This window comes from Gopherus evgoodei, unplaced genomic scaffold, assembly GCF_007399415.2.
Source record: "Gopherus evgoodei ecotype Sinaloan lineage unplaced genomic scaffold, rGopEvg1_v1.p scaffold_39_arrow_ctg1, whole genome shotgun sequence".
Lineage (NCBI taxonomy): Eukaryota > Metazoa > Chordata > Testudines > Testudinidae > Gopherus > Gopherus evgoodei.
In genome coordinates this window covers 3,008,506-3,018,304 of record NW_022060060.1, presented here as the reverse complement: position 1 = coordinate 3,018,304, position 9,799 = coordinate 3,008,506, and the positions used below count along the sequence as shown (strand labels likewise).

Sequence of the window (9,799 nt, the reverse complement as noted above, 5' to 3'; positions counted from 1 at the left end):
AGGTACTTTTGAAAAATGTACTATAAGTTCATAACTTCTATCTAAGTTTCTTTTATGGGCCCCATTACCTGAGCTCCTCACCGCCTTGATTTTTTGTTTAATTTTCACAACACATCTGTGATATAGGGCAGGGTCATGGTCTCCATTTTAGGGATGAGGTCTTCAAGAGCAGAGAATTAACAAGTCATCCATCCAAGATCACAGAGATAGTGTTTGGTAGAGGATGGACTAGATTCCCAAATCCTAGGCTCCTGGCCTAACCACAGATCCAGCTTTCCTCTCAAACCTTCCTTACAAACAGAGAAGCTAGTTATTCCCCCCTCCCCTTCCGTGGCACAGCTGAGAGGTGGGAGAGGGGAGGGCAGCAGCAGCTGGAGTAGCAATACTTGGCTGTACGTTAAAAATACCTATTCCTCATATCAGTATTTCTCCTAACACTGAATCCCTTAATGAGCCACTTGTAATTATGGTTAGGATTTTCAAGAGAGTTAAGCACCCAGTTTCCTCTGAAAATGCCAGTGAAATTCAACTCTCTTGGGCCCTTTTGAATATCCCAGCCCCAATCGCCAGCCAACAACAACAAACACAGAGTTTTCCTGCAAGTCTGAAGTTTGTAGGCCAGGGGGAATTTGAATAATGACTGGGCATAGTGAGAAGTTGTTTTTTAACATGTGCTAAGGTATCGCCTTCCTTAAAGTCTCACAGCTCAGAAAATAATAATGAATAATTACCGGTTTCCAAAAATTCTCCTCTGGAGAAACATCGCATCTGAAATTCCATGCGAATTTTCCCCTTCTGGGTGGTCTCTAATAGTTTTTATTGGCTGCTGTCAATATCTACTAAGGGGCGCTCCAGACCTGCATATTTAACCTTTGACTTTGTATTTTGTTGATATGTACAGTACAATAGCTTTAATGTCACAAGGCAGGAAGGAAATGAAGATTGGCTTACAGAAAAAGCAGGGCTCATTTTTACATCGTGCACAATCATTAAAATAAATAAAGGAAACAACAAACAAATTAACAAAAGCGGAAGAAATATTCTCTTGCTCGTTATAGACACCGAGTAACCAAGAGGTTAGTTTGGAGCTGCAGCCAGCATGCTGTGTCTACGAATACAGCTCTGTATTCTACTTTTGTTGTCAGGTGAGTTCTATTTTTGTGATGTTCATTATGAACGTGTAAAAGTATGAAAATCGAAATGTGTTTGTAAAGGCCAGGCAGGTCCTGCTGTTAACATGTTCCGGGGGAAAAAGAAATTCCCTAAACGGTGACATTGAATATCGCATGGTATTTAGGGAAGAAAATCATTCTCCTTTTACAAAGAAAATATATCATTCTGTATTCGGCTGGAATTAACAGAGCTGCCTACCGGATTTGAGCAGCCAGTTCCCACCCATTTTCAGACATCTGATCTGCTTCTCTTAGTCAGTTTTGAAGATCTCAGCTGGAAATGAATGAGAAAAAAATACAGAGATAAACAAATAGATATGTCTTGCAGAGCGGGAAGGACAAATAAATAGAGAGGGTATATGAGGATAGGTAGATAGAGGGAGTGTGTGGGGACAATGAGCTAGCTAGCTAGAGAATGTGTGTGGGGATAGATAGATAGATAGATAGATAGATAGATAGATAGATAGATAGATAGATAGATAGATAGATAGATAGGGTGTATGGGGACAGGTAGATCACGTGTATTGGAAACCTTCTGGGAACCTCAGTTGACGGCACACACTGCTGTGCTAATTTTTTATCCTCAATTTGCATCTACTGTTTTTCAGGACTAAGTACCGAGAAGAACCGTGTCACCCAAAGACAAGGACAGCTGACCGGGGTACAAAATGACTGTGTCACACTGGGCTGTACTTTCTCGACTGAAGATGCAGGTTATGACATATACTGGTACAAACAGGGCAGCAGCGGCCAGACGAAGTACCTCTTCCGAAAGTCTGTCGGGAGAGAGCACAACGGGGCTGGGAGCCAGTTCTCACTGGACTTCAGGAGAGCCGAGAAATACGTGGGTCTGAAAATCACTGAGTTAGAACTGAGCGATTTGGCGATGTATTTCTGTGCTATAGCTGAGAGGGCCTTAGGTTACCATGGAGGGTGGGTTAATAGAGGGGCCTATGGAAAATCCAGTGATCAGTTTTCTCTTGACTCGGAGACAAAACTGGGGCAGATAGAAATCAGTGTAAAGAGACACAACAAGCCTCAAGCAGGGGTTTGAATCAAACCATGCAGGTGTGACTGAAACCGCACAGGCACTAACTGTGTGGAAACGTTACCCTTTTCCAGAAATCTTCCCCCCACCTCCCCCAAAATACCCAGAACCGCATGAGCCCGATGTCAGTATCTGTCACACCGCAATTCCCATGAATAGCTCTGTCTGCTTTTGGGGCCAGACCCCAGCAGGTAGGAATCAGACCTCGCTCCAGTAGCGTAAATGGGGCAAAGTATCAGCTGATGCAAATCAAGGTTGCCCCATTGAATTCAATGGACCAGACCCCAGATGGTGTAAAGCACCATAGGGTCATTGACGTCAGTGGCCCAGATTCACCACGTTGTGAATCAGTGAGCTTAACTTTGCCTCACTTTGGAGAAAGAATCCCAAGGACAATGTCCTCTGGGCTGTGAGCAGGAAGAGTCCTGACCAGATCTGGGGCAATGGAATCCACGTGCAGCTCTGTGTGTGTGTGCGTGCGTGCGTGTGTGCGTGCGTGTGCGTGTGTGTGTGTGTCTTTTAGCCTTTGAAAAAAGTAAAAGCCGCTCGACTCTGGTGTGTTTCTCGCTGAGCTCCCGTTTCCGAAGATGAGACAGAACTAAGTCGCTCCTATAAGTTGCTAAAGAGCTTTGGAGGTTTGAAAGGTGCCACGTGACAGGAAGAAGCCAAAGCCACCGTGGGCAGGTAAACGCTACCGCAGGGTATTAGCTGTTACATGGTGAGGGAAACAGCCTTCAACTGGGGTCTATAGGAGAGGACGAAATGGTCTTGCCACAGATTTAATCTCTCAGGTTTGATTCTGTGAGAGAAACTTCACCATAAGATTCTATTCTATCCAGGTTCCTGTATTCACCCATCATTGTGGTGACTTTCGCCCCTGAAGATCTAGAAACAACATATTTAACCATGAAGGCTCCAGAAATCCTGCTTTGGACAGCAACAGCATTTCTATCTTTGAGTAAGTGTCCGCTAAAAGGGAAAACGAAAGTTAGAACTTCTGTTACCTAATGGGTTTGAGCAGGGGGTGGAATTATAAGCCAGGATGACTGGGTTCTACTCACAGCTCAGAGAGGGGAGCAGGGGTCTAGAGGGTTAAAGGAGAGGGTCTGGCCTCCTGATTTCTAGTCCCACTTCCGGGAGAGGAGGAAAGTCTAGTGGTTGAGAGCAGTTAGACTGAGCATCAGGACTCCTGGGTCCAATGCCCAGCCCTGAGTGGGGATCATGCTGTAGTGGGTAGAGCATGGACCATTAGGACTCAGGATTCCGAGGTTCCATTCCCAACTTCACTGCTGCCTTACCCCGAGCGTGGGGCAAACCCATTGTGTGCCTGCATCATTCTCTTTGTACAAGATGCTTAAAACCAATCTTTCCATTTCTGGGAGGCCGTGAGTTCTAAAGGGATTCTGTTCTTCTCACACGAGAACGGCTGTAAATGTGCGACAGTTTACATGCTTATTTAAAGTGAACTTTTCCTGCATTTCTTTCCTTCCCTGCAGGTTCTAGCTAGGGGCAAGGCAGTGTCACGCAAACACAAGGAAAGCTGGAAAAGTTAGGGGGCCAGACTGTCACCCTGGAATGTACTTTCTCCACTGGATACCAGAACTATTACTTATTTTGGTACAGACAGCAACGATCAGGGGCAATGGATTTCCTCTTCCGAATATCTCAGAGTAACGCTGAAAAGAATGGAGCCGGGAGACGGTTTTCTGCAGAATTCAGGAAATCCTCAAACTTCTGCAGTTTAACGATTAAAGAGCTAGAGCCGACGGACTCGGCGATGTATTTCTGTGCTCTATGGGAACACACTGTGAGGCGTTTAATAGGGAGCCCTGTACAAAAACCCATCCCCTGGGCTTTCTCACCGTGAAAAACACAACTGCAGAGTAGTATCCCCACGCCCAGACAGATGGTTAAACCAGATGATGGGGCTGGTATAAACCACACTACCTGACACCTTTGAAGCCTTCTGGGTCTAATTCATCGTGTGTTACCCCAGAATAATGTCAGTTTACTCACAGTGGGTCTGCTCTTCAGCTGCAGTGAATCACTGTGGGGCAGATGGAGTCAACTGGACCAGGTCCACCACAGATCTCAATCAGCTCTACTTCCATTGGGGCTAGATTCCTCTAGCTGGAGTAAACCAGCATGGGGCCAATGGGACAGATACACACAGACACAACGCACAGAAGCATGCAGACACACACGCATGTGCAAACATAAACATAGAGACAGATAGAAAGACATCAACACCAGGGCCGCCCAGAGGATTCCGGGGGCCGGGGCCGTCGGCGGCAGGCAGCTCCGGTGGACCCCCCGCAGGAGTGCCTGTGGAGGGTCTTCTGGTCCCGCGGCTCCGGTGGAGCATCCGCAGGCACGCCTGCGGGAGGTCCACCGGAGCCATGGGACGGGCAAGCGGCAGGGCGTCCCTCGCATGGCGAAATGTCTAAAGCCGGCCCTGTTCGGCGGCGGGGGGCCCTTCCGTTCCGGGACCCGCCGCTGAAGTGCCCCGAAGACTCGCGGCGGGGGCCCCCCCGCAGGCGAATTACAGCGAAGCGGGATCCGCCGCCGAAGTGCAGCCCGCTCTTAGGCGGTAATTCGGTGGCGGGGGGGGGGCCCTGCGGGTCTTCGGGGCACTTCGGCGGCGGGTCCCGGAACAGAAGGGCCCCCCGCAGCCGAATTACCTCCGAAGACTGGGTTGCACTTCGGGGGCAGGTCCCGCTTTGGCTGTAATTCGCTGGCGGGGGGGTCCTTCCGCCCCAGAGCGGAAGGACCCCCCCGCCGGCGAAGACCGGGAGCGGAAGAAGCTCCAGGGCCCGGCCCTGCAAGAGTTTTCCGGGCCCCCCGGAGTGAGTGAAGGACCCCGCTCCAGGGGCCCCAAAAACTCTAGTGGGGGCCCCTGCGGAGCCCGGGGCCTGGGGCAAATTGCCCCTCTTGCCCCCCCCCCGGGCGGCCCTGATCAACACCCACAAAACCGGCACACACAACACAGGGCTTTTCGGTCTTTTCACAATGTCTTTAATTCACTTCTCACCACGTAGAAAGAAGAACAATAAAAAGGAAAATGAATTAGAAAAAAAAAAGACATGAAGCCAGAAACCGACCTTCCAGGAAGTGCAGAGGAAGGAATTTGTCCCATGAGTTCTCACCTGGGCTTCAGTTGCAGAACCCAGCCCTTTTCCTGTGTCTGTCACGCATTTCCGGAACACCGCGCTCCTCTGCTAGGCTGCTCTCGCATTAACCTCTCCCAGTGCTTCCGAGAAGTTGCCTTTAAATTGTTCTCGTAGCGACCTCTCAGCTTGTCCGGGCTCCAGCTGTCTGAGCACCATGGAAACGCGGTTCATTCTCAGCCTTTGGGTCTTTAACCAACTAGGTAACCGGGGCTCTGGGTTTTAGGAAAAAGAATCATGGAATTCGGCTCCCAACTCCCGTCCTACCCAGAACCCGAACTCTGGTCCTAACCCTGACCCAGATCCGAACGCCCCTGCTATCCTTAAATTTAATTTTTGCGCTAACCTTAATTTGTTTGAAATTAGGCGGATAAACCCCTTGGGCTCTTTTGAAATTCCCAGCCAGGCCTGCCAATACACCTGGACAGGGCCCACGCTTCCATTTAGGCGACCGCCGCCAGGATTTGGGAGGGCGGCAGACTGCTCCGGTGGACCTCCCGCAGGCGTTCCTGCGGACGGTCCGCTGGTCCCGCGAGCCGGCCCTGCGTCTAGGGCACCAAAAACCCTCGCGCCGCTCCTGCACCTGGATGTTCTTGAACCCGAGTGTGTTGTTTCAGGTGCGGTGGTGGGTGACTCGATCCAGTCCAATGAACCCGAGGTGTCCAGGTCAGAAGGAGACACCGTGACCCTCAGCTGTTCCTACGATACCAGCTACACTGGCGCTGTCTATCTCTACTGGTACCGTCAGTATCCGAACCGAGCCCCGCAGTACATCCTCCGGAGAGGAGCAAAAGGAAGCACGTTCAGTGATACTGCAGGTTTCGCCCAGGAGAGGTTTTCTTCCCAGACTGATGACAGCTCCACGGTTCTGAACATCACAGCGCTGGAGCTGGCAGACACAGGGGTGTATCTCTGCGCCCTGCGTCTGGCACAGTGACAGAGCCTCACAGCAGAGCTGTACAAAAACCTCCCAGCCCTGCTGCAGGGGATGGTACAGGCATTAAAACGGGCACCAGAGCCTTGAAAGAGAGTATTAGCGCTGGTTAAATATACAACTCCCCTTAAAAGTTAAATGTTTATTTAAAGAGATGTTTTAAACATCACCCTTGGATAAGATAATAGGCCTGATCTTTAATTAGGAAACTATTAACACCTCTTTTCCTGGGATGATCTTTATCGGTGTAGAGTTTGTGTGGGAATCATCTATAGTAAAACAAGGGTTAAAGGTGAGTACAAATGTAGATGAAGTGACCTATTGCTGAAAATACAAAATTGAGATGAAATGCGAATGAAAAATTTCCTTTAAAAAACGAACAATAGACTGTTGAATTGCTCATTTATGGTTGGATGGGGGTAAAATAGGCGAGTTAAAATGAGGGGGAAATTGTTGGAGATACCTATTTTTAAGTGGTGGGGGTCAAGCTGAAGTTACTCTCCCAGAGTCAAATCAATGCTCTTATTGTATAGACAGTTGCAATTTGGAGTAGATTTGCTTGGAAACTATTTAATTGCAAGGCAACTATTCCGGAGACTAAATGCTGAGAACCACGAACTCTTAACATGACAAAGCGTCGGCATCTGCTGGAGGAAAATATAAACACAGGTTGTCTTTTGAAACCCTTCCGTGCTCCTTAGATCTCCGCTTCAACTAAGGCTGTCGGCAGAGGCAGTAGAGGATAGACGAAAATAATTATTTCAGGAGTTCTGGCTGGGCATTTCAAAGGAGGTTAATGGAGTTGAGTGCCTCATCCCATTACATTTTTTAAGCGAGCCCCAGACATTGGTTGCTGACAAACACACTCATGTCCAATCCCAGTGATAGGAGTGTCAAGAAATCTCAGCAGTCTCTATAGGAGATGGGAACCCCCACTTTTTTTACAACTAGGGAAACTGAGGCATGGAGGATTACCCATCGTCGCACTGAGTCCCAGAGCAGACTCTTGCCCACAAACCCCTCCCCCGCGAAGCACACTATGTCAGCAGCAGGCAGACCTGAACCCACTGCGTTTTCGGATCTCCGATGACTCCTCTCTCTTCCTCTGCGCTTGTTTCTAATTAATCTTCCACTGTTGTAGCTGCCCTGACAGACGGGTCGTTTATATTCCTCTAAGGCAGCGCCAGTAGCTGGGCGTTTGAAGCTGAGTCGCTAAAGAAGATACTATGGAGATGTGTTTTCTTCTCAGCATTTGGATATTCAGTCTCGTAGGTAACTGGGCTGGGATTTCAAAGAAACCTAAGGAAACGAGACACTCAATAACCATTAACCACCTAACCCTACACCGAACCCGAACTCTGAACTGTAACCCTTACCCTAAGTTGTAACCAAAAAGTGAATGCTACAACCTGACAGTTCACCTTCATCATAACCCTAAACCCTTATTCATACATTAGCCTTAATCCTAATGCTAAATCCCAACCCTTTTCCTGCTCATAGCATTAATTGCTATGGACTTAGGCGCCCAAATCCCTTAGACGCCTTTGAAATTCCCTGAAACTGTAATGCAGGTGGAATCTTTTCCACGGGTTAGCTCCAGGGGAAATGTTGTTCTTGAATGTGTTTGTCTTTTTTCAGGCTCTGCGCTGGGAGACTCGGTCAAATCTAACGAACCCGAAGTGTCTGGATCAGTTGGAGGTTCTGTGACACTCAGCTGTTCTTACACCACCAGCGATAACTCTGTCTCTCTCTATTGGTACCGTCAGTATCCGAACCAAGCACCGCAGTACATTCTCTGGAGAGGAGCGAAATCCTATAGCGAGTTCAGTGATACCGCAAATTTCGCCCAGAAGAGGTTTTCTTCCCAGGCTACTGACAGCTCCACAGTTCTGAACATCACAGCGCTGGAGCTGGCAGACACAGCAGTGTACCTCTGCGCCCTGCAGAGAGCACAGTGACAGAGCCTCATAGCAGAACCGTACAAAAACCCTCCCTTCCCAGCTGCAGATAATGTTGTGCACATTGAGGTTGGAAGCGGAACCCCTCGGGAGTTTTGCTGCACCATTAAAAACACATATTCTGGCTCGGATGTTGTGCTGTCAGATGACTCCTTCCTAATCTCTCCAAATCAGTTGTATTAAAATAGTGGTTTCCATATGAGGAAAAATGAATAAGACTGCGACTTTTCAGCTGGGAAAAGAGATGACTACGGTTGGATATGTTTGAGGTCTATAAAATCATGACTGCTGCGGGCAAAGGGAAGAATAGCTCAGTGGTTTGAGCATTGGCCTGCTAAACCCAGGGCTGTGCTAAGGGGGCCATCTAAGAAACTGGGGGAAAATCTGTCTGGGGATTGGTCCTGCTTTGAGGAGGAAGTTGGACTAGATGACCTTCTAAGGCCCCTTCCAACTCTAATCTTCTATGATTCTAAGGAAGTGTTATTTACTCCTTCTCATAAAACAAGAACCAGGGGTCAAACAGTGAAATGAATAGACAGCAGGTTTAACACAAACAGAAGTATTTCTTCACACAGTCAACCTGTGGAACTCCTTGCCAGAGGGTGTTGCAAAGGCCAGCAGGGTTAAAAAAGGAACTAGATGGACCTTTGGTCTGACCCAATATGGCACCTCATATTCTAACCCCCTAGTATACCCAGACAAGATGAAAGGCCCAAGCTATATAAAGGAAAGACTGGATTATTTGTTCTGGATCAGAGACAGTTATAACCCACAGGTCTTCCAGTGGATACATCAACTCATCTAGATATTTGTCTAGTTTTACAACAGGGCAGGCTACAAAAAAGCACTAGCAAAGTCAGTACAAACTATTTCATAGGGACAATGACCTACTACTACTGCTGTATATACTATACACTGAAATGTAAATATGATATTTATATTCAAATTGATTTATTTTATCATTAATGGTAAAAATAAGAAGTAAGATTTTTTTCAGTAATAAGGTGGCTGTGAAACTTTTGTATTTTGATTTCTGATTTATTAAGCAACTAGGTGAGTTGTAACTTGGGGTATGCAAGAAAAATCAGATTCCTGACAGGGGTACAGGTAATCTGGAAAGGTTGAGAGCCATAAGAACGGCCATACTAGGTCAGACCAAAGGTCCATCTAGCCCAGTGTCCTATCTTCTGACAGTGGCCAATGCCAGGTGACCCAGAGGGAACGAATAGAACAGGTAATCATCAAGTGATCCATCCCCTGTCACTCATTCCCAGCTTCTGGCAGAGGCTAGGGACACCATCCCTGCCCATCCTGGCTAATAGCCATTGATCGATCTATCAGCCATGAACAATGCTGCACAGTCCTTGGACCATTCTTTCTATGGATAAAAATTTCCAGTGGAAATTACTAGGAATCTGAGTAAAACTGATGATGGGGTTGGAATAAATAAATAATAATAATTAATAATAGATATTTGCAATAATCAGCTGCAACATCCCATGTGCAGCTGATTCTTATAA

At 47.6% G+C, this 9,799-nt stretch overlaps 3 gene segments (V, D, J or C); all 3 read left to right on the top strand.

Moving 5' to 3' along the window:
• The first annotated feature begins 1,070 nt into the window (after positions 1 to 1,070).
• On the top strand, positions 1,071 to 2,226 carry LOC115642298. The segment is given in 2 exon segments: positions 1,071 to 1,145; positions 1,781 to 2,226. Coding segments are annotated over 2 exon segments (492 nt in total).
• A 446-nt stretch (positions 2,227 to 2,672) lies between these two features.
• Positions 2,673 to 8,522, top strand: LOC115642356. The segment is given in 2 exon segments: positions 2,673 to 3,178; positions 7,960 to 8,522. Coding segments are annotated over 2 exon segments (372 nt in total).
• On the top strand, positions 5,227 to 6,938 carry LOC115642362. The segment is given in 2 exon segments: positions 5,227 to 5,590; positions 6,005 to 6,938. Coding segments are annotated over 2 exon segments (366 nt in total).
• Positions 8,523 to 9,799: the final 1,277 nt, after the last annotated feature.